Source organism: Somniosus microcephalus, chromosome 5 (genome assembly GCF_052327205.1).
Source record: "Somniosus microcephalus isolate GS21.2 chromosome 5, FLI_Smic_1.0, whole genome shotgun sequence".
Classification (NCBI taxonomy): domain Eukaryota; kingdom Metazoa; phylum Chordata; class Chondrichthyes; order Squaliformes; family Somniosidae; genus Somniosus; species Somniosus microcephalus.
In genome coordinates this window covers 37,068,205-37,093,393 of record NC_140991.1, presented here as the reverse complement: position 1 = coordinate 37,093,393, position 25,189 = coordinate 37,068,205, and the positions used below count along the sequence as shown (strand labels likewise).

Here is a 25,189-nt window from a genome sequence, read left to right as displayed (position 1 = left end):
TGACACACCTGCAAAACTTCAGCTACAGGCTCCTCTGGTTATAGACAACCAGGAATCTCCCACCGTGGCAGAAATGCAGAATGTCCTTCATGTAAGTACAATTGTATCAATAACTGTGCCCAAAATTGAATCAACTGAAAACATCATAACTGGAAACGCTACCAGATTTAAAAGATGAACCATTTATGAATATTGCCTTTCAATCTATCAAGCTCGTGAAATTCTTCATACCAAATGTCATGCAGAGCACTTCATGTAAACCGTAAACAAATTGGTAATCAGTCGCCCCGCATGAATCTGTTGATTATTTGCAAACAACCTTTCCTGAGTTTCAAAGAACCTGCTGGCAAATATACTTGAGAAAATTCTGACCTCTACTACTGTAGTATCCTGTGATGCAGGCTTTTGTTTCCTGTTTTTTTGTTGCAAGTTCTTCTGTGGCACCCTCACTCCAGGTGCAGTCTGAACAGTAGGTGCACTTTGAGCAGTCTGTTTCATTCGAGAAGAGGTTACAGTTGAGGCAGTGGGTTTTGCCCAGGAAACAGATGTAGCTTGAGCAGCAGGAGCCGACATAGGACGGTGATGTCTTATACCACTGTTATGAGGAGCAATAGGCAATTCCCGGAGGTTGCTGTTTCGTTGAAGAGATGTCTGGAATTGATTTGGTAGCTTATTCATGTTTTGAATTCCAGGTATACTCTGCGAATAACAAAGACGTACAGGGATTTGCATTTCAGATGCAAGTTAATCCAATCAATTAAAGAACGAAGCTTTTCTAAAGTTCCATATCTGAGCAAAGGCTGACGTGATATCAAATCTTTCATTCAGACAAAAAAAAATTAAAACAATGCTTTTGCAAGCAGATGATTTAATAGTTTGGTTGTGCGGCACTAGTATTGGAGACGAGAGGATATATACACCACGAGGTGCGTCACTGAGGATCCAGAACAGAAGGCCCCATATTTCATTCCCTTCTCTGTGCTAAATTAGTCAATCTCAACCAGGCCAAAATTTAAAATCATACAACTGACTGTACCACAAATAGTCCAATTCCCTGAATTAGGAAGCAGAGTAAATGGCCCCAGGCAGGATGAAACGACTTTGGTTTGTGAAGTCAACTCGCCCAATTTTAACCTCTCCCACCCAGCGATGGTTAAAATCCATCCCACACTGTCTAAACTCGCAAATGAGAACTTGGATGGGGAATTGTAAGAATACTTGTACCTGTGAACCTGTGCCCCAAGGAAAAGTCAGAGCCTTCATGAAAGGGGAAACATTGGGAAAGAAACCAAAGAGACATGGGTGTAAACTGACTATGTAAAAAGAGTGATCATGTCAAGTTATGTTAACTGGAGGTAATCATATCCATTTAGCTGATATGTTAAGGTTTTAAACAAATCTTTTCATCTGCAGCAGCCAGAGATAGCAATTCAAACTTAACTATTTATTTGCTTTTGTGAAAAGAGCTTAATGAAAAATGTTTTGAGTTACATATTTTTTTCAGCTTGGTACTATTTCCGGACAGGCTGTTGGTATTAATAGAAAACAATTTAGATAGGTTGTTTCCACAGGCATAGAGGCCATGCAGTGCACATGGAGAGGCAATTAGGCTTAGACAATTGCAAATTATTCACAGCCTAGGTCAAGCCACCAGCTCAGGATTTTCAAGTTATCAGGTCATCCATGGGAGGCACGAAGATTCAACATAAAAGATGTGGTAGATAATGAATGGGATGGATGAGTATTCTGCTATAATACACCACTGGCCACTGGAGAAATAGATAACTATGATAAAACTATGACAAATTAGCCTTTAATGCTTCAGGAAAAAAAAACTGACTTTATTACAACAACTTGCATTTAATGTAGAAAATATTCCCAAGTGCGTCACAGAAGCATAAACAGAAAAATTGATACTGAGCCAAAGTAGCAGATATTAGGAGGGGTGACTAAAAGCTTGGTCAAAAAGGTGGGTTTTAAGGAGGAGAACCATTTAACAACTTAAAAAGACCACACAAAAATGTTAAAGCAAGGACATAATGGCTCAAATTAATTGTGGGTGTCCTACAAATCACTCCTAAAGCTCCTATCAAAAAAAAATCTTAAGGAAAAAATAAGTGTTTTATTCCTATTCAAGGAGACCTCATCGCAATGTGAAAAAAGATGCTTCTGGCTGTCAGAAAAATCCTGATTTCATATTACATTTATTTCTAGTGCAGAGCCTGTGAAATTAAGTGACAGACCACTTGCCACATTACCACCACATAAGCGATCACATTCTGGCCCGGATTTTGCGGTAAGCGACGAAGGAATGGCACTCGCCATTCATTACGCTTACAGCTGCCCACAGACTTTTCGTGGGCTTCGACGCAGCAACTTCGGTACTTCGAGAACCATTTCAGCACAGAGCGCTCTACAGGGGACAGGGCAAGCAACAGCATGTCTCCTCAACCAATCAGACTGAAGAATCCTCAAACCTGCAGGGGGATTTTAACTCCCAAAAACTGGTGGGTTTGGGTCGGGTGAGAAGTAAAAATGTAAAAAATCTAAAACCCAAACTCAACAAGCTTGAACCCGCCCACTTCCGGTTTTAATGAAGACGGGTCAGGGGCGAGCAACCAACTTGTTCCTTGGAGGCGGGTTGCTCATTTTAAATATTTTAATGAGGCTGCGTGCCTAAGCTTTTATCTGTGTTGCAGGCTGAACGCTGGCCGGCAGCTAAAGGGAGGCAACGACTGCAGCACGGAAGAGGCAAGAGCTTCTCCAGCACTGCCTGTGGGCCAGGAGGAGCAGGAGTGCTTCCCCCCAGACCCCGCCCGTGATTGGACATCCCCACGATCACCGACCGCTCCCCGGCCCATCTCCAATCTCTCCCCGACCTCCCTAACTATGCCCCCATCTCTTTCTGACCCGTCGGCAATAACCCCCGACCCTCCAAACCACACTGTTACACCACCCTTCCCCCCACCCCGGTCAGCACAAACTTGCCTGCTCCTCCGGCTGCAGCCTCCTCTGCAGCATTCTCCGTCCGACAGAGAGCCAAGCCCATCAATGAGGCTGGCTTCCGGATGACAGGAAGCACACCCCCACACTTGGAAATCCCACCCCAGTAAATATTGGGCCAGAGTCTAAACCAGGAAGTGTAAACTGGAAGATTTAATTCAATGTAAATTTCATGTACTGAAAGCTAAATAAAGAGTGAAAGGGTTTGGATTGAGAGAGAGAGATAAAAGAGACAGAAAGGAAAAAGTAAAAATTAAATTTTAATTTTTTAAAAATCTCCAACAATAATTAAAATCTGAAGGAATGAAACTTATAAAAGTAAATGTTCATGGCCAGAGAGGTTGTTTGGTATTAATTAAGACATATCATGCCATTAAAAATTCACTTAGACTTGAATGCACAAGCCCCAACTTTTTCTGGCGTGTTTAGTGGGCAAGAACTGCAACTTCATGCCATTTCATGTGTTTTAATGCCGAGTCTCTCAGCAAGGTACTGGTGTAGCGAAGCTTGTGAAGGAGCAGGACAAGTGTCGCTGTCCGATTTTCTCGATAATAACAGTGAGCGTGGATAGCCTCACTGTTATACCTATTGCAAAATTTGGGCCTCTGATTTGTTACGAGGCCATTCTTCTGTAATTAAGAACAAGTCGCAACAACAAAATAATTTCTGGCAACTTGCAGGCTGCCCAAGCTACCAGATGACAAAGGCCACGTATACACATGGTGAATCATTAATGTTTAATTATGTGCAGAATTTTGCGTTCAGCATAAACAGAAAACTTGATTATATTTTCTATATACTTACTAGTTTTAAAATTTAAAGGAGATGCAAGTGCTTTAATTTGTGTTTTTAAAACTCAAGGCTTCATTGGAATGCTTCTTCCAGAAATCATATTTTGAACTGAAGTTATAGATGACAATTGTGTTAAATTAAAGATCTAATAGGATCCTGATTGCAAATTGGTGGTTCTGGCAATGACAAGAAAAGTAACAAATCAACTAAACTAATTAATCAAAACAAGCTACTGTATAGATGAATACACATTTCATACTAAGCAGCATTGTCACTAGGATTTCAGTAAAATACAACAGTAGGTGTTGATAAGAGCAGTTTCAGTACTGTGGCAGGGCAGAAACCTGATTGGAGGGATTCAAACATGGAGTTCAGAGAAAGATGGGCACTGATTTAGGAGGCGGCAATACGTTCAAGGACTTGAGAGGAAAGGGAGGTTGGAGATGGGGCAGTAGTTTGCAAGGACAAAAGGGTCAAGGGTTTTTTTTTTTTTGTGTTGAGGACAGGGGTGATGACGGCAGATTTGAAAGAGAAGGGGGCAGTACCCGAGGACAGAGAGCCATTGACAATATCAGCGAACATGGGAGCCAGGAAGGGAAGTTGGATGGTCAGCAGCTTAGTGGGAATAGGGTCAAGGGAGCAGGAAGTGGGTCTCATGGACAAGATGAGCTTGGAGAGGGCATGAGGGGAGATCAGAGAGTAGCTGGAGAAAGATGCGCATTCAGGGCTAGGGCAGAAGGGAACCTTAGAGGAAGTTTGGCCCGGTGGGCATGGGGAAGGGAGGGAAGTGGCAGAGACAGCTGATCGGATGCTCGCAATCTTAGTGACAAAGCAGTCCATGAGCTACTCGCACTTGTTGGAGGCGAGTGTGGAGGAGAGGGGTTTAAGAAGACGGTTTGCAGAAAAGGTATTACTTTTGCATTCCAAAATGATCCTGGAATAGGGAAGTGAGCAGTATTGGCAGACAACAGCAGTACCAGACAGTATTTTCTGTGGTCCAGCCAGATCTGGCGGTAAATGGCTAGACCAGTTGTCCACCATATCCGTTCAAGTCTGCATTCCTTGGACTTAAGGGAGTGAAGATGAGGGCTGTACCAGGGGGAATGGCCAGGGTGAGAGAGAGTAATGGTTTTAATGGGGACTAGGGTATCAAAGCTGGAAGTGAGGGGGTGCTTGAGCAGATTGGTAGCTGCAGAAACCTTGGTGATGAATGGAGGGCCAAAGGCCAGGCAGTTGGGATTTTCAAAGTGCAGTTGTAAGTGAATAAGGAGTGTTTTTTCCAGGGGCAAACACAGAAGGAAGCAGTGTTGGGAGGGGGAAGGGGGATAACGTGGGTGGAGAGCAATACAAGAAACTGATCAGAGATGGTATTAGCTGTGATGAAACAATGAGAGTAGCGAAGCCATGTGAGATGGCCAGGTCAAAGGGGTGGCCATGGGTATGGGTTGGGGAGTTTACATGGAGTGAGATTAACCCTCAAATATATCTGTGCTCCTCTAATTCTGGCCTCCAGCATCCCCAATTTTAATCGCTCCACCATTGGTGGCCGTGCTGCCAAGGCCCTAAGCTCTGGAATTCCCTCCCTAAACCTCTCCGTCTCTCTACCTCTTCTTTAAGACACTTCTTAAAACCTACCTCTGAGCAAGCTTTTAGCCATCTTCCCCAATATTGCATGTGGCTCGGTGTCAAATTTTGTTTGATGATGCTCCTGTGAAGCGCCATGGGATGTTTTACTACGTTAAAGGCGCTAATAAATACAAATTGTTGTTCCTATCCACTCCAAAGTGCTTGTTTTGTTCTTTTTACCTTACTTCTTTTCTTGCTGCCTTTCTTTCCCTTCAATTATTGCCCATTTTTTGAATACCTTTCATTATTTATTTATTCCGCTCCTTGCCGTTAATCAATTTTCTCTACCATCGGTCTTTTGTGATTTCATTTTAATTCTGGTTGTCTCAAAATCACTCGCATAATCACAATGGGCCAGATTTTGCTGTATCGGTAATCCAGCGGTGTCTGCCGTTAATTAGACTTGCCCCAGCACCATTCCGTTCAAATTTTTTTTGCTCACTAAATTGCTGAAAGTGCGAGTGGATAATGGCGCAGCGACAGAAACAGGGCAACCAACTGTGTATCTCCTTAACCAATCAGATTGAAAGATTGAGAAATAAACGTTGGAAGGACCAAGATGGAAGTGTAAATTAAAGTGGGTGAAATCAATGTCAAATCAGGTACAGAAAGAGAAATAAAGAGGGAAAGAAGGATTTAATTGAGAGAAAGAGACAGAAAAGTTAAAATATTAAATTTTTTAATCTCCAACAATTAATACCTGAAGTAATAAGACTCCACACTTGTATGTGCTAATTTTCAGTGTCAGAGATTGGCAGTAATAAACAATTATCACCTCATTAAAAAGAGTGTTTACACTTGAAATGACAAGATTAACTTTCTGTGGCAAGTTTAGATCGTATCTACTACACAAATGCAGCAATTTCACGAAATTCAATGCAGGCAAGGCAGACAGTAAAATGCCACTTTCGCGAAGCTAACGGCAAAGCGGCACAAAACAAGTAGCAACTGTTGGATATTGGCATTTAACCGCACATCTACTCCTCGCGTGTGCTGTAGCATTTACATATAAGTAACGGCGAGCGCCATTAGCCTCACGGTTACTTTGACAGCAAAATCTGGCCCAATAGCTTTTTTTCTATTGCTATTTCAACAAGATGAGTCAATTTCATGCTAATGGAAGCAGAGTCTATCCATACTCCCCAACAAAAGTGAAACAATACTATTGGTATAGGCTGTCGAGCAGTTGTACTCTTGCTGAGCAATATGTGCAGGCCCTGGTACCATTAATATGCGCATCTAAATCCCTCTCAAGCTACTGCTTTATTTTTTGTGAACACAATATGTGACATTTGCCACAAAAATAAGAGTCAACTTCTGACAAGTGCTCCCTTTTACAATTGGCTCACAACAAATTAAAAATATGTGCAAGTTTAGAATAGTATTCTATTCTCACAATGAAAACCGGTTTATCCAGTGGTGCCCACCGGTCATGAAATGCTTTAAGCAAACCAGTCAACACCGCTTGATCCTGCTTCAGGGTAACCGGGACACGTACGAGTCCTTGGAAGAGGGGCAAGCATTCAGAGGACCCAGACAAGCCAGTGGGTCCTCTGGCCTATGCTACGTGACACACCCCCGCCCCCCACCACCACCGTTCCTCTCTCCCCCAGCAAGCTACCAATTTCAGACATGTTACACAGGGAGGCAGACATTAGTCACACTCCTCTTTTCATGGGAGGATGGAAAAAACTGGGTATAGCATTTGCACAAGGCTTCTGTAGGACACCTGCTGGCTGGCCAAAGTGGCCCGAACAGTGATCTGGGAGTATGGTGTCCAATGCACCCTTTCAACTAAAGGAACTGCATAGCCTGGGAAAGATCTTGGAGTTCAAAAGAGTAGGCATACCATCAAAAATCATAAAATAAGCACAACAATGTTTCCAACTGATTTTGCAACTGAAATAAAAACAAATGTTGGAAATATGCAAATCAGTCAGCATCTAGAAAGGGAAAAGACAAGTTATGACAGGTACACACCTGATGCATCATTCCGTTTTATGTCTTTACAAAAGTTGCCTGACCTGCCATATTTCCAGCAATTTCTATTTTTATTCCAGATTTCCAACGGTTATTGTTTTTCCTTTTATTTTGCTGGTTTTGTAGCTATGCCTTTCAGCAACACAATAAACAATTTCAATTTAATAAACATTACCAAGTGTCAGGCGCCTTAAAGCTTACAAAGCATATTGGCCCAGAAATTCGGGTCGGAGGCTTCCTGTGGGTGCAAGCCCCCGACCAGCACTTACCTAGCACGCTGGCCGTTGTGCTGGGTGATTCCAACCCTGGGCCTGCTCCAGATGCCAGCGCGCAGTGCTTGTGTACCCCAGGGGCGCAGTTAGTTCGAAGCATCCCCTGGGATCATGTGGGCCATGGAGAGCCAATCGTAGCAGGGAATCTCTATTCGTAGATTTGACAGGAAGAGCTGTCAAATCTATGAATAGAAATCGGCCCCAAAACCCAACTAAAACTTCCAAAAAAAAAAAAATTTTTTAATCACATTTTTAAAATAACTATAAATTACATAAAATAACATTTAAACAATAATTTAAATTTTTGAAAAAATTAATTCGTTTTTAACAGGGCTAAAAATAAACACCTTTCTTTAAAGTATTTAAAAATAATAAACTTGTGGAAAAAATGTTTTAATTTTACTTAATTCACCACTTAACTTGTTAAAAGCAGGCCTTGCGACTGCTTTTTAAAAGCATAGCTGCTGGAGGCTTACCCTCCAGGAGAAACATGTAAAAAAAAAAAACGGAAGTTCCAGGCGTACGCGCTGCCTCTCCGGCGCACGCGTTCGAACTGTGAACCCCTTACTTCAAGGGAATAGAAGTTCCGGTTTCCCACACATGCACGAAACCAGCACTTTCGTTGGCCCTACACGTGAGTACCCAGTGCGTACTCACCCGTGGGGACCCGAATTTCTGGCCCATTAACTTCTTTCTAAATGAGTGAGATGGTAATTTGGAATAGATACAGGTGCAGTTTATCAGCATTATTCAATGTAAAGTAAAACTGCACGTGTGCTACCCAAGTCATCTATAAGTTGCTGATAATTTGAAAACATATTGCTAATCGGATTCTAATTTAATTTTATACTCTCCAGTTATAAATTTCAACATAACGTAAAGGAACACGAATCAGATTTGAGCCGTATCCAGATAACTAGCACTTTAAATATTGACCCATCAACATACTGTCTTAGAAGGCAGCACTTCCCTCGAGAGGATTTGTAGAACAGAACGGCCAGAAATGTAGGTGATGTCAACGTGTAACAGAGGCATTTGGAAAGGTGAATAGGTTGTTGCAGACTCTTGGGTGCTAGCTTTGCTCAGCACCAGGTGATAGTCTTCTAACTATTTTGGTGTGCAAGTTGTAAACCTCTACCACTTGTATTTTTAATGTATTCTTTCTACATTCAAGGGAATGGTTTAACATTTCTTGGTGGAAATATATATATATAAAATACAGAGAGTGAGAACTTTACTAAAACTGAAAGAAAGCCAATACTCTGTTATATATACTGGAAAACGTGGCCGCAACAGTTACTCGGGAATTTATTCAAAGTGAGATCTGCAAACTTGCCGACAACAACAAAATTGAAGGCAGGCCAAATAATAAGTTACAATGCAAACAAATTCAAGATTTAAAATGGTTAGGAAATAGAGTCTGCAGATGGCAAATACAGACAAGTATAAAATAGTACGGGAGGATGCAATGTTGAATTGAATAGAATAGTTTACTGAACAGGAAAGGGATTTGGGTGCTATGGTAGAAACATCTTTTAAACCAATGGCCCAGTGTATTGCTGTAATTTTAAAAAAGGGTATGGAGTGCATTAGCAGAGGCACAGAATATAAATCAAGAGATAATGTAAGATTCTGGGTAGGCCGCATCTGGATTACTCAGTAGCATTAGTCATCTTAACTTAGGAAGCAGAGTGTGTTTTTTGTGAGGGTGCAGTGCAGCAAACTGAAGTTACAGGCAAATACTGACGTTACGCTTGTTCTTATTGGAAAAGGAGGATTTCAAGGCAGCCAAATACAAGTTCTCAAAATTACTCATGGGATTGGTGAAACTGATCTCGGCAAACTGTTCACAATGACAAAGGTTTCAAAAATTAGGGGACACAGAATTCAGGCAGGACTACTTCACACAATGGCTAAAAGAGATAAGAAATAAGGAAAGGCTTTTGAAGTGAAGAGTATAAATGAATTAGAAACAGGAGAGGATTATGGGAAAGCTGGAAGATGGAGACTAACTAAAAAGGGGTTACTTGATTGAATCAAATGACCTTTTCTATTCCTAAAATTTCCTATGCTCCAATAAGCCTGCATTGATTTTTATTCTTGCGTCTTTTACTGTATGTCAGGTTCACAGTTCTTCATATTATGTTCAGCCTTAGATGCCCTGAAGCTGCAGGCCATGAAGCTTGATTGACTGGCAAATTACCAGAAACTGTTTGTTTTCTGCAACTTGTGGCTAACCACAGAACAAGGGCCTCAATTGATAGTTGACAGATTGCACAGGATGCAACTGCTCACAGGGTAATAATGTTGCAGTCTACGTCTGGATGCACTACACTGCAGACCACTTCCAGTAGTGGAGGCTCCACATGAAACAATGATATAAAGTCAGGATTTTTCAGGACAACTCCACTAACGTCACTTCCCTTCTGCTAAGCAAACAACAGGGCAGAACTACTGAACTGAAGTAAATCTGATAGATATTTTGATCAAAGTTCTACTTTTTCCTGAGCAGTATTTTTTCTTTTGCACAGAGAAAATGGGGTGGCTGCGGGCCACCAATAGTTAAATCAAGCCAGACTATAATTTCTCACTGGTAATAACCCTAATGCCGCACACCAAATAAAGCACCATATATTAACACCGTCTCTGCTGGAATTCTGCTTCCAGGATAACCAAGCACATAGGCAGATTATAAAAGCAAAAACTAAATAGCCATCAAATCAAAATTTAAAATTAGGATTTTCCACTTTATGACACGAGAAAATTAAAAAAGGAAATGGTGCTCACATGTCGAATCTTCATTAGATTCTGCCGCTGTGGACGTTGAAGTCGTTTGTCATTTACAGATGTAGGGAGAATCTGTAAGTGTGGCCTAAACTGGTGTGGAGCATTAGGAATGATGGGCTGAGGAGAACAGTTATTCTGGTGCTGTGGTAGTGGCTGCAGCTGCATGGGTGGCTGAAAGGTAGAAATAAGTATGTGGTTAATATTCCAATACGAGGAAATCATGTTCTCCGTTGTGCAAGAAATATATATACACCTAAAAGAGTAGCAGATATATAGATTAGAGAAAACCATTTGTTGATTACTCAAGTGCAGCAAGTACTGTGTACAACAGTCTGTCAGCGGGTTAACCAGTTTTGGTTTTACTGACCCATTGCACATTTTGCTACAATTTCCAAGAGCAGGCAAAGTTTCGTGTCCAATCATAAATCGCACGATGATTCGGTCACTTTCTCTCTACCCTCTCCAAACAGCCAGTTACCCATCCCACATCAACTCGAGCCAATTATTTTCACTTATTCCTGGTTCAGTAAGCACTTGCATTAATATTTAAATATGGTTACAAACGTGCCTGCTTATTGCCTCGACATAAGGTTGGTTAAAACGGTGGATATAATTTGCACATATTCAAATAGTGCTACCGTGAACATATTGCAATAATGTTCAGTAACACATCCACATTTTCAAAAATCATACCTATAATAGTTATTCAAAGTGTATAGCAAACATTTTATTGTTCAATTCACAAAAATACAAATGCTACGTAATCTTTGAGTGATTAAATATTACACTACATACTTAGCTTTTAGTTTATCAAACTTCTATTTTGTGCAAAAAAAAATGCTTTTCATTAGTTTTTCGGCCATATTTCAATAAAGTCTACTTTTAACTCAAGGTCACTCAATTTGAACTATCTGATACTTTCCTGTGTTATTTGCAGTACTTAATTAATTCAAATTTTTAAAAACGCATAAAGCAGCCCAAATATCAGTCGACTGTATTAAACTGCTGGGCTCTATTTATCATTTAAGCAGTAGAGGGCGCCCCTATCTTCCTCAATTATGCACCCCAAGCATTTCATAGTACACAACATTAATTTCATGTGCGATACAAATCCAGTAAGCAGATGACGCTTCCAGGCACACAGTAGGGAGGCCATAGTCACTTATTTGAACGCTCATCACCTAGTAGGATGCGAATTTTGGCACGCAATGCTAATAACTACAAACATCTAAAAATTGGTACATCAAAAAAGCATTATTTTTAATTGTCCTGCTGGTATATTGCACATTACAAATACCATCTTTCACACAAGCTTACTGCACAAGTATATAACTTACTATCATCTCCTACAAAAGATACTATTTCAAAATCTTCATTTAATGCGTATATTTTGCTAACCATAACTGCCAGAACGAAGGCTAGATCCTCATTATTCTGGTTACTCACTTACTTACGAGCTTTTCTCATACCTGCATATTTTGTTGAATGTGGGGTGATGGTGGGAATGGCTGTCCGGGGCCTTGTGGGAATTGCTGTCTTGGAGGAATGAATGGTCTTGGATTCAATGGACCAGGTTGGTTAAAGGGAGGCATCCCCATATGACCCTGGGGCTGAAGACTAGTCCTTATTGGAGCTTCCCTTGGAAACATGTGATGTTGCCCCTGCTGGTTGAAACCTGGGCCTGGATGGCTGTACACCATGGGAGGTTGCAAAGACATAGCATGATTGTTCATAAGTGGGGGAGGAGGACTCCGCTGCTCAAACATATGTTGTCCTTGGAACCTTGGTTCTGTGAATTCAAACATGCATTAATTTGGTGTTGAACTGTGCTGAGTTAATACTTCCTCTAACATTGTAAACTAATACTTTCGCTGCAAGACCTTTAATTATTACAGAATGCATAACAAAGTTGAATATCCAAGATCAGTATTTTTAAAATTGCTCATAATTTGTATTATTCCAAGAATATACTTTCTGCAACCCCGACAATTTTTCAATTACTTTTGCCTTTAAAAATACTTCCTAGTTTCTTACCACCAATGAAGAAGGGTTCTCGCTCTTGAGGGTGTGGTCCTCTCCATGGCTCCTGAAGAGGTAGCCTGGGTGGCTGATTAAAGTTAGCAGGGACTGGAATAGGCGGTTGAAATTCTGGAGGGCTCTGATAATGAAATAATACAGTAGTCATAAGGTTGCACTGAATCATTTCTTTCAAACTAGGAGATCTGGCTCATCGTAAATCATTTTCTCAGATCAGTTAGGACACCCAACATCTGATCAGTCATGAATTAGTCCACACTATCAGTACAAACCAATTGAAGGCCACCCCGGATCACCAGATTGCTGTATCAATTTTCAGTCCTAAAGGAATTCAATGTAATCTACAGATCTTATCAATTTGACATAGCAAATTTCTACAGTCTCAATTCCTAATTCATCCATGGTTCTCTTAAGATTGGGAAAGTTAAGTTGTGATTATTTGCTTCTAATGGTTTTTAAAAGCATAGGACAATGAAACCCGATGTGTATAGATTCAGAGAGCGAGCAGAGGGTTAATTATTCCACCAGTTTGATCAGCAATACTTCTGCAGAAGCGCAAAAGGATTGTCTGTGTCATCAATTCATTATACATTGTGAATAGCTCATCATACATTGCATTCACATACCGCAGACAGACACACACACAGTTTTTATCACCCTTCTCAAAGAAAATAAGCAAGATAAGGCTGCTTTAATCCTTTTGCAGAATAAGACGACACTTGGCTTTCTCATTTTATCCTTGGATAGACCCTTCCCAGTTAAGAAATTAACCTTCTTTGGCATATGATCCTTATACAAATTGTGCTTTTGCTTTTCCACCTTGTGTTAATTATATGATGTTATCAATGGTAATCCATCTTTTCATATGGAATGATGGCACTCGCTTACAATGGTAAAACAGCTAAAACTTCACATAAGGTGCTCAACAAAAAGTTAATCAACTACTGAAAGAAGGTACAGTCAACCAAGAGGATCAAATGGCTATTGTACCACTTATCAGCTTTCTCAATAGCTTCAGCTGTATAGTCACAAAAACCTTTAATTAAATACCTTAACAACATTGTTGAAATCTTATGAATTGTTCAACAAATTAATGGTGTCCATCTTCAAGGCAGGCATTTATTATTAATCCTACTTAAAATGTAAAATAGTTATACGTGAAAATAAATCTGATATAGTGGGTGAGCACAAGTTAATTCAACTGACTGTCACTGTTTGGAGAAAAAAGGCAAAACCTAAGTAAATTAAATGACTGCTATACAGCCTGCATTACTATTACAATACACAGTGAAGGATCTTCAGTTAGTGGATATAGATCCCCTTATCTTCCAGACCAGAAGTGACAGTATCAAACGCTCGTGAGAAAAAAAAGATGTCATGAATAAGCCTGTACGCCTATCTCTTTACATTCACAGAAGCTATACACACCAGAGTGGTTATTAACCCCAGAGACATCCCACGGGCATATATATTTTTGTTTTTAGGTATAGCTACATCATATTTTAGAAATATATAAATATAAATACAGGATCCCTTGGATCTTTATTTAAGGTCCACATTTGCAAAAAAGCATAACTATAACCATTGCTTTCTAAATGCTAATGTTAACTCCAGCTCATTTATATTAACCAAGTGTAAAGCCTACTGAGACTCAACACATGACAGTTCATTAGAACAGTTGTAAGTCTGAAATTTAAGAATTAGCCTACAATTTAAATATCCTTCACACTAGGATAATTTTCTATCCAAACTACCTTTGCTTCACGATGAGCTAATGAGGGCGAAGAGTTGGAAGCAACTATTGTAAATATTTCACTGCATATCTCTAAGCCGGAGTCTTCATTTTAATAATTCAAGTACACACACTTTGCAAATGTTAAAAAGATATAAATAAAAATGAGAAGATGGCACATTAACCTTAATTACCATTTTAAGCTCTATATTCACTAAGCTGCCTTTTCAAACAGAGAAGTTTAAAGTCTTTTAAGCTGCTCTCCTATATACAATTGCACCAGAATGCAAGCTAGAGAATTTGATACGCAAGACTAAATTCTAAAAAAAATTATACTCTTGCTACTAATGATAGTTTTACTGATGTTAATTACCTCCAGTGAGGAGGATAGTCGCAGCCTTCAGGAGGACATAGACAGACCGGTGAAATGGGCAGACACAAGGCAGATTAAATTTAATGCAGAGAAGTGGTTCATTTTGGAAGGAATAATGACAAGCTGCAATATAAACAATTTTAAAGGGGATGCAGGAACGAAGCAACCTGGGGGTTCACAGAAACAAATCTTTGACGGTGGCACTACAAGTTCACGAGGCTGTTAACAAAGCAGATGGGATCCTTGGCTTTATAAATAGAGTACAAAAGCAAGAAAGTTACACTAAACCTTGATAAATCACTTGTTCAGCCTTAGTTGTATGTCCAATTCTGAGTGCCACACTTTAGGAAGAATGTCAAGGCCTTAGAGGGTGCAGAGGAGATTTACTGGAATGGTACATGGAATGAGGGACTTCAGTTACATGGAGACACTAGAGAAGCTGGGATTGCTCTCCTCACAGCAGAGAAGGCTGAAGGGAATTTTAATAAAGGTGTTCAAAATTATGAAAGGTCTTGATAGACTAAATAAGGAGAAACTGTTTCTCATGGCAGATGAGTCGGTAGCCAGAGGACACAAATTTAAGATAATTAGCAAAAGAACCAGAAGGGAGATGAGAAGAATATCTTTTATGCAGCGAGTTATGATGATCTGGAATGCCTGAAAAAGAGTGGTGGAAGCAGATTCAATAGTAACTTTCAAAAGACAATTGGATATATATTTGAAAAGGGAAAATTTGCAGGGCTATGGGGGAAGAAGCAGGGGAGCGGGACTAACGGGATAGCTACCTCAAAGAGCCGGCACAGGCACGATGGGCTGAATGGCCTCCTTCTATGCTGTGGGTCTATAGTTACCAGCTTTCTTGTAAACACACCATGTGGGTAATTGTTTTTAATGTGTATATTGCACAGAACACTGGGCAGAATATTAATATTCTGATTATGTTATCTTGAGCCTCAGCTAGGGGAATATCAAAATATTGAAGCCCTCTGTTTTTTTTAAACTTTGGTAAACTATACACCACATGCGTAGTTGGCAGATATTCTATTCTTGGTAAATTTTGTAAGCATCATTAGAAAAATACTGATTCATTTCTTTTAAATTCACACCAATTTGCTCTCCTGCGCTCCCAATCACACAGAATCCTTGCTGAGTGCAATTCCACAGAAGCTGGTCACCCTCTGGTACATCATCTAAGTGACTATTATTCCTGTACGAGCCTCAATGGTGTCAGCAGGCCATTCAACTGCTGGGACATCACGGTGAAGCCAAATTATCTCCACATGTGCAATTCCAATTGAGGCTGCTCCGTAACAATTACAAATCTTGGCCCATTTATTTCTCAGTAACTAGGGTGTGGAGGCCAACTGTACCTTGCAACCTTGTTGACAGAGATCAGCTATCTGCACACAAGCTGGGCACTGATCGGAGATACCCCTGGCCTATATGGTTCAGTCTTAACTCGCCGAGCCACTGGAGGAGCACAGATTAATTTTTATTTTCACAAAATCAGAAATATTCTCCCACACCGAGGGTTTTTTAAAAAAAAATGAAAATACAGCGTAGTAAACTTTAACATGCGTTATTATGTCTTCACCATAAACAGACATGGCAATAATAAACTGGCTTTCAACAAACACTTGATTTTAAAAATGCATTATTTATCCCAAGATTAGTTTTCCGTTGGCAAAATTACTATTGCATTTATGAAGTTCGGAATTACACTAGAAAATATTTTAAAACAGCAAGAATCTGAAGGGCTGCTCCAGAGCAAGGCTGCACAATAGCATTACTTTCAAGTATTCATGAGAAAAATAATCCACCTTCTATTTTTTTGTTATAATTTAAGAGGCTTTGGTGCAAAGAGAATTCCTTTACTTAGTCTGATCCTCTGAAACTCTCTTTCTGGAACGGCAGCAGATGCAGAAAACTGAAGGTAAATGGAGAACCGAGTTTTAACACCAAGTCTCAGCAAGGCTGCGAAGGTAGTGAGTGGCCTCAATCAGGAGATGGAAATTCCTACCCATCCCCGTCACCAGGAATGCTGGGATAAGACCACTTATTCCCAAGCTGCTAGCATATTTCTTCAAAATAAATCGAAGGTTGCAATGTTACCAGCCATTATATGAACAGGATCTGCCATATATAAAATACCGTTATATTTTGTATTAAAAAAGGCAGGTTTTATATCCTATCTAAATTTCATTATTTCCTGATCTTCAAATAAATACATAAAACATACACACACACCCCCCTCAAATCCAAACCATATTCTGTACAGCTACATCAAGCTCTGCAGATGGAAACCCGTGGATATGATTAAATTTGATAGTATGATAATGTATGCTAATCATGATTAATCAGATGCCTGGTGGCAAATGGAAGTTGCTTGGTATTATGTCACCTGCATTTTAAATTGTGCACTGTATACGCCAGTCTGACAGTATTTGACAGCTGGTGGTATCTAATACTGCATCTGCTCTCCTCTGCCCAAGATCTGATGAGAGAAAATGCCCATCATTCCTTTACCACCTATAAAGGTTATAATTACATGGCTTTCCAAAACATGGCTTGAAAACACAAAATGCTCAGGCTGAAATCGTATACTACTCAGAACACAGCTCTGCCTCATTTTAGCAAGGTCCATAACCTAAATGAAATGTAATTTGCTGCAGCAACCTTGTTCATACTCAATTTGCATAAACTGCTATGAGAAGCTCTACCCAGGAAGTGTCAATCACCACCACCTGATGTCTTGTACCCTGTAGACTACAATGCAACTCTCCATGGTTCTGAACAATAACTACAGCATACTACGGATTCTCTCTTACTTGATCTGTTTTATCTCTGTATCCATTATAATCTTGCCTGCAAATTGTATAGGCTCATCTGCTCTTGTTTACTGTTATTCTACCAGCTATCCTGATTCACAAGAAAAAGGACTGGATTTGAGGTAACTTGGGGGGGGGGTTGCAAATGTATTTTACAGAGCAGTAGCATTTGGATATTCAATGGAATTCTAATGTTTAAATACTGTAATTTCTTCAGGGTCAATAGGAATGACCCAGATATATTTTGCAAAATACCACTGATTCAGACGTACATTAGAGAAGCTCAAAGCATATGCGCAAACCTAAAAGAAAAGCAAATGCAAAACCATGTAGATATAACAATGAAATGTCAGGAACTAAATTAATACACGGGATTTAATCAAGCCCTTTGACCTTGACTAATACCACCAAATGGAACAGTGGGAGTATCTCTTCTCTTGTATTTGAAAAATAATAAGACAGTACGTTCATAAAGCAAAATTCTGCCTTATCTATTTTAATAGATTTTGCTTTTTAAATCATATGAAGTCCCTGTTACATCTCCTGTCGCTTTCACATTTGTAGAGCTTACAGTAAAATCACCAAACCTATCACAGCATAAAGCTCATATCAAACATCTCCAGCTGTGCAGACTACCAACAATGTTTACAGATTCGCAAAACTTTATTTAGCTTTGCTGGTATTTAATTACTATGTTAATACTACTTTACAGAGGTACGTGCAATCAATATTGCAATACAAAGGGAAGCAGCTGCTACTCACTAGGAATCTCTGGGGGCCCACAGCAGGCCTCGGCTGGCTTGGCGTAGGCATCAAGGGCACTGCAATTACAATGAGGGGAGAAAAAAAAACACCAATCATTACCTTTGTGTTCTGACCTTTCAAAGGATTCAGGCATACTTGCTGCAAGAAATTAAACAGCCAGAGCTGAAATTACTTTATATTACACGAAGCAAATTGCCAGCTATTTGTCTGCAGTTTGTAGCAGAAAAGCAGCTTATACACAAGCATGAATATTGATCAAGCTACTTAAAAAATAATCAATTGGGTCTGTACCTGTAACAGTTACTGTTGTCCGAGCAGATTTTGACATATGTGAACTTCTAATTAAACACCACTTGATCCCATCACAAACTGATTAAGCAAACCAATCGGCATGTGAATATTTTGACATCAGCATTTGACAGTATTCAACAAACTTTGCAACAATCCTAATTAAACCAGTTTGAAAATTACATTTTTGTTAACATTTGTTTAAGAAAAACCTTATGAATTAACAAAGTTGATATACTTGGAAGATGCAGGTACAAAGAAAACTTCACTTTCGAAACACATGGACAAAAATGTTCAGGGTTGCCAAAGGTGCATTCCAATTAAGAGATGCAGTTTGCTTTCACCACAACTTGTTCAACCAACAACTGCCTTCCTCCACCCCTTCACCTCCAGCCCCACCTTCTCCAGCCTGAAGGAACCAACACATATTCAGGTACAGTTCCCCAAGCCATCAGGAAAACACTTCTCCATTTTGTAAGCTTAACATCGACATCTAATGACTGCACACCATATTATACCAAAATTAACAAGTACTAAAACAAAAAATAAAAGGGAGATCCGGAAATTGACAGAAGAGTGACATCACAGAAACAGTAAAGAAACAAATCTGAATCACAAAACAGATTTTTTAGGATAAAGAAACATTAAGCATGAAACACAACAATTTTGAAAATCGGATGCATACATTACATTGCGAACATCAACATTCACAGAAGCTTGCAGGGCAGTGCTAAAAGCACACAAAAAAAGACTTGCATTTAAATAGCATCTTTCACGACCTCAGGACGTCCCAAAGCGCTTTACAGCCAATGGAGTACTTTTGAAGTGTAATCACTGTTGTAATGAAGAAAACACGGCAGCCAATTTGCACACAGCAAGCTCCCGCAAGCAGCAATGTGATAATGACCAGATAATCTGTTTTTGTTATGTTGATTGAGGGATAAATATTGGCCAGGACACTGGGGATAACTCCCCTGCTCTTCTTCGAAATAGTGCCATGGGATCTTATGTCCACCTGAGAGAGAAGACGTCTCATCCGAAAGATGGCACCCTCCGACAGTGCAGCGCTCCCTCAGCACTGCCCTGGAATGCCAGCCTAGATTTTTGTACTCAAGTCCCTGGAGCGGGCATTACACAGCGGAGCTCTGGAAGCCCTTTAGTGCTCTGTGTACAAAATTAATTCCTCAACACCTGTACCGATTATTCCACCATTGTTAATTCATCACCCTAATTTGAAAGTTCAACAGTAAACCACAGAAACTAAATGGGTTTTACATTGTTTTTAATCTGTCACTCATAAGAGGGAGTGGTGAGTTTTTTTAAAATATAAACTTAAATATCAATTGCCATGAAGTTAACTATCTTGCATAAACAGGTATGTCAGCAAAATCAAGGCACTGCCATATTTTTCTCAAAAGTGATTACTTATTGTAGGTCTGCAAAATCTGAATCGATTTTGCATTGGCCACAAGGCCTACAACTGGCCTTAAAGTATCAAGTTCTGCACATGAATGTAAACATTCATTTTAAATCATAAATCTTAACGAGTCTCGGATTATAACCTCGGTGCTGAAAGTAAAACTTCCTCAACAGATACCTAAAATGATTGCAGCAAAATGATGGTGCTCCTCACTTTCACATCAGCTGTTGCACTGAACACAGAAAGCGGAATAATTGAAGTAGCATGATGAAGAATCAATTCATGGCATCAGTTAAGCAAATCACTAATGCAAGGGAGCAACGTAAACTGGATCAAAATTTAAGTTGCACACTTAAAGGATTTCAGCCTTTGACTATAAAAGCTTTGAATATTTATCAGAATTACTCTAATTTAGGTTGCAAGGATTTACTTTTAGGTTAGGTATTAGTTCCAAAAGAAAAGACAGGAATGACTTCAGCTAATATCACTCCCCTGTAAAGATTTCGGTGGAAATATTAACAATTCAAATTACAGTCGAACAACAACAATTTTAAAGCTGTATGGGAATTGGTCAATAATTTCTCTGGGTGCGGAGGTGATACTAAAACAAACTGCAGTTGACTGCACCATTTTCAGAATGAATCAATGAAATTACATCGTAAAAGAAGTTTTAAAAAATCTGTATGCTGAAAGCAAACCTTCCATAAACATCCATTTACTCAAAAATCAAAAAGAAAATAACAGTTAATGCAAACAGAGCATATGTAACGGGCATGATTAAGCCAAAGGCAAAACAGTTAGAATTTTTCTTGGGCCCACAAGCAAATGTTTGAGGCCTCCTTTCCACACTTGCAGTGCATTTAACAGCAGAGCTAGTGGGGCTGCATTTGGGAATGTTTATTCTTTATGATATGCAATAGGAGCAGACGAGAAAAAAAAGTAATTACATTCAGATTTTGATTTAAAATTAAATTTGATTTTTGCTAAAAGTTTTCGTTCCTAAATCTTGCCAACACATTTTAATTAAACAGCACTAAAAATGGCTGTACCAGGCTCCCCAATGGCAGTTTGTAAATTTGTCATCCAGCCCGCTACATTCAATCTCTGGTCTTTGACAGGTTGGCTAATCTCAGATTTAACAGCAGGCAGGATCACTAGAAATAGCCTCAAGTGTTCCTAGTCTATTGAGGGGGGGGGGGGGGGGGGGGGGGGGAACAGTAAATCAGCTAGAATTTCCGCTCCTGACATCAAGTAACCTGTGCTAGAAAGTGATCATGTATGTCAGTTGAAGACAGGAGCAGGCTCAGATGTAATGCCACCCATGAAAAGCCCATAAACACTTCACGTCTAGGCTTAAATGTGAAGGGTCACTTTGGCAAGGACTCTGGCATTCACTGAATAAGTTACTGTCTTCAGGACAGGAGTGGAGGAAACATACCCACATAAAAGGGAGGCGATATTCTCCCAGAAAGCTGAATTTACACAATCTTTTGCAGTTCTAACCTTGCACAGGTGTAACCACTGGACCTCGGAAATGAGGGTTTATATGAATGTTCTTTGGTTGTTGTGCTGGGATTACTGTTGGATTCGAACCAATAGAAGCAGTTTCCGAGTTCTGCTGTTGCTGCGGTTGTTGATGTTGCTGTTCTGGCTGCTGCGGAGGGCAATTGGACAATTGAGATGTAGAAGGATGTCGTTGAGGTACCAGGAGAGGCGGTGGTTGTCGTCGCTGTTGAAAATTACCTCTACCCTGATCTGGAGAATTCATTGTAGTACGAGGATTCTGGGAAAATAAATAGTTCACCTTTGTTTTTCCACCAACCAAAAAGCCAAGATTTTTTTGCTCAAAATATAATTTTATGCAAAGCATTATGCCAAGTCATTTATTGCAATTCAGATATTGAAGAAAAATCTAGCACAGCATTTCTGTCATCTTAATTTCCGATGAGCTACTAATGCAACTCAAGACGCGTGAATGGAGACAAGATTTGCCTCTAATAATGGTCTAGTTTGCTTATATTGGTTTTTTAATCTAAATTTATTGAATATACCACTAATTAGCAATTTGACACTTAGAACATACCATTCATAGGAATGCATATGTATGATTCTAGTTTAATTATGTTGAATTTAATATTTTTCATTGCAATTGCAAAGAGAAGCTCATTGGAGCAAGTGTCAGCTTGGCTCAGTTTGTAGCATTCTGCCCTCTGACTAGAAGGTTTCAAGCTTAAGTATTACTCTAGGACTTCAATAACTAAACTATACCAACAACAGCGCAGTACTGAGATGGAACTGCATTGTCAGAGGTGCCATCCCATGCATGAGGTGTTAAAGCAAAACTCATCTGCTTGTTCCAGTGATTCAGTTAAACCTGCAACACTATTTGAAGAGAAGGATGCTCTTCGTGTCTGCCAGCACTCTGTACTCAACAATCACCAAAAACAGATTAATCGATCATTCACCTCGTTGCTATTTGTGGGATCTTGCGGTGTACAAAATGTTCACTATATTCAAAGTAATTCATACTTTGGCCTCTGGTATCTCATTCAAGTGGCCATTATTCATGTGAAAAATACTCTCCAGGTAACTGACTGCAAAGAGTATCAGAGGTCCTCACCAACAAATCAAACATACACATCCAGCAATGGTTGCTGGATAGCAATCAGAAACAAGAATCATGGCCAATTGCAGCACTGGCCAGTCAAAACTTGGGACCTTTCTAGTCTATATAGTTCAGGCACTCGCTAGATAAACATGCTGAACCACAAGATATCCCTACAGCATCCTTGGAAGATGAAGTACACCATTAATGTAGAGCAGAGTGTAATTATCCCTCTTGGCATCTTGGCCACAGACAGCTTGGGGAGAAAAAGCAGACTGCATTTACCCTTTTGGTAAACCCAATACATTCAAAATAACCCATCTGTTTTGTTGTAACCTTCCTGAGATCAGTATGCTGCTCTCTCTTCAACAAAAAGGAAGAGAAATTCTAATGCACAGAATCTTGTTCATTTAAAGCAAATACCAAATTCAAACACATCTTACTCTTCAAAAATAATGGCACACCATATAGGAATATAGGGACAAGAGTACCCCATACAGCCCCTCGAGCCTGTTCAGCCATTCAATGAGATCATGGCTGATCTGTATTTAAACTCCAGCCATCTGACTTGACTCCATGTCCTTTTATATCCTTGATTAGCAAAAATCTATTGAGCTCAGATTTTAAATCATCAATTGAGCTAGCAGCCACTTCTTTTTGTGGGTGGAAGTTCCACACTTCTACCACCCTATGCGTGAAGAAGTGTTTCTTAAATTCTGTCCTAAATGGCCTGCCTCTGATAAGGTTATGACCCCTTGCACTAGTCTCCACTACCAGCAGAAAAAGTTTCTAACTACCATATCAATTCCTTTTGAAATCCTAAAAACCTCAATCAAATCAGCCTTACCAGGGGAATACAAGCCTAGTTTATGTAATCTCTCCTCATAATCTAACCCTTGAGGCCTTGGTAACGTTCTAGTGAATCTGCCCTGCATTCCTTCCAAGGCCAATATATCCTTTCTAAGGTGCGGTGCCCGGAACGGTCCACAGTACTCCAGATGTGGTCTAACCAGGGCTTTGTACAGCTGTAGTATAACTTCCTCCCCTTTATATTCTAGCCCTCTAATTATAAAGGCTAACATTCCATTAGCCTTTTTGATTATTTTTTGTACTGGACTACTACATTTTAATGATCTGTGTATATGGACCCCCAAATCTCTTTGGACCGTCACTGTGCTTAGCTTCTCCATTTAAATAACACTCGGATCTAACCTTTTATGGTCCAAAATGGATGACCTCACACTTACCTGCGTTGAAATCCATTTGCTACAGTTTCGCCCACTCACTTAATCTATCAACGTGTCTTTGTAATTTTATGCTCCCGTCTACACTACTTACTCTACCACCAATCTCTGTCATATGGAAAATTACAAGAAGCTTGCTGCTTCTATTGAGAAATATATATGCAAAAACCGCAAATGAATCCAATATTTACATATTCTTTGTAATGAAGAGGAAGTGCAATGGCTAAGTGTTTTTGACAATGATATGACAGAAGTAAACTATAAATATATATTTCGAGTTTGATTTTCAGGAAAGACAGTGAGCCACAACAGAGAAACAACATTTGCAAGTGGTGCTTACTTCTGTAACACTGGCAAAACGCTGAGCAAATAAAGCAAAAAGCTGAAGAAATAGGTAAATATTCGCATCTTTAGCTGGATTTTTGTAACATCTTGGCAGTAGCAGTGCATCGATCTGATTTCATATTTGAACTAGCTTTCACTTATACAATTATTACACGAAACATCCCAATCCAGATTTTCTTTTTCTGCTCATTTTCCAGGTTTTTCTGATTGTACACAGATTTCTAACTTTTCTTATTGAAGAACAACTGAAAGCAATAATAAAACTCCAGATTTAGTTGAAATGAAAAAGAACTGATTAGTACAAGAAATCTGCAGAATACACTGAAAAATTTAGCCTCCAAGAGGTAGAGAAATCACCAATGAATAGGTAATGAAGGCAGACAGCTTACTTGTGAGAACTCTAAACTCACTGTACTTGAACAGGCAGGCTGGATGCAATCATTGGCTGTTCCTCAATGCAGTTAACCTTTAATTGCATAACCACTAAAGTTACAAAATAACTTCGATGAAAAAAACAAAAGTAAAACCAAGTTAAAAACACAAGATAGCGTTACCTGCAGTGATGGAGGCACTTGCATCAAAGGCGGCCGTTGGTCTCTCCTCCTTGCACAGTCTCTCCTTGGATCACAAAACCCAAAATTTGCTGAAGGCCCTCCTCTTCGGCCTCTTTTTCCCTGTTTTCGCTGGCGTTCCGTCTCCTCAAACTCACGCAATGCCGCCTTAGCCTCGTCAGAAAGTTCTAAAATAATACAAATTAGTTGGTTCATCAGTTATCAAAATACAGTCCAAAACATCTGAATCTACAAACGTTACAAGTACTTTCATTCCAGTTCAAAATTATAGCACTACTGTACGAACTGACTAACAAGAAAGATCCTTGATGACACTTATCAACAGAGAAAACTAGGTGCAATTATATGCCGTTGCAATTAAAGGGTAGACAGGGAAATGAGCAGGAAAGTAGGATTCAACGAGGTGGATCTTGGAGAAAAGCACCAGCGCAAACGATGGGCAGAAAAATCTGTTTCTGTGCTCTAGCATTGTATGATCGTGTGTACAATTAAACCTGCATACAACAAATACCTGTTTGCC

The 25,189-nt window shown here is 39.7% G+C and overlaps 1 protein-coding gene across 8 annotated transcripts in view; it reads right to left on the bottom strand.

The window, feature by feature from the left end:
* rbm33a (RNA binding motif protein 33a) overlaps nucleotides 1-25,189 on the bottom strand; it is a 170,792-nt gene that overhangs the window by 74,209 nt on the left and 71,394 nt on the right. For all 8 annotated transcript variants that reach the window (XM_085987527.1, XM_085987530.1, XM_085987533.1 and 5 more), the window contains 7 exons: nucleotides 24,652-24,836; nucleotides 21,407-21,686; nucleotides 18,193-18,251; nucleotides 12,495-12,618; nucleotides 11,930-12,249; nucleotides 10,461-10,631; nucleotides 373-699 (listed from right to left, as the gene is read on the bottom strand). In XM_085987527.1, coding sequence (XP_085843653.1) covers nucleotides 373-699; nucleotides 10,461-10,631; nucleotides 11,930-12,249; nucleotides 12,495-12,618; nucleotides 18,193-18,251; nucleotides 21,407-21,686; nucleotides 24,652-24,836 — 1,466 coding nt within the window. The remainder of the gene's footprint in view (nucleotides 1-372; nucleotides 700-10,460; nucleotides 10,632-11,929; nucleotides 12,250-12,494; nucleotides 12,619-18,192; nucleotides 18,252-21,406; nucleotides 21,687-24,651; nucleotides 24,837-25,189) is intronic.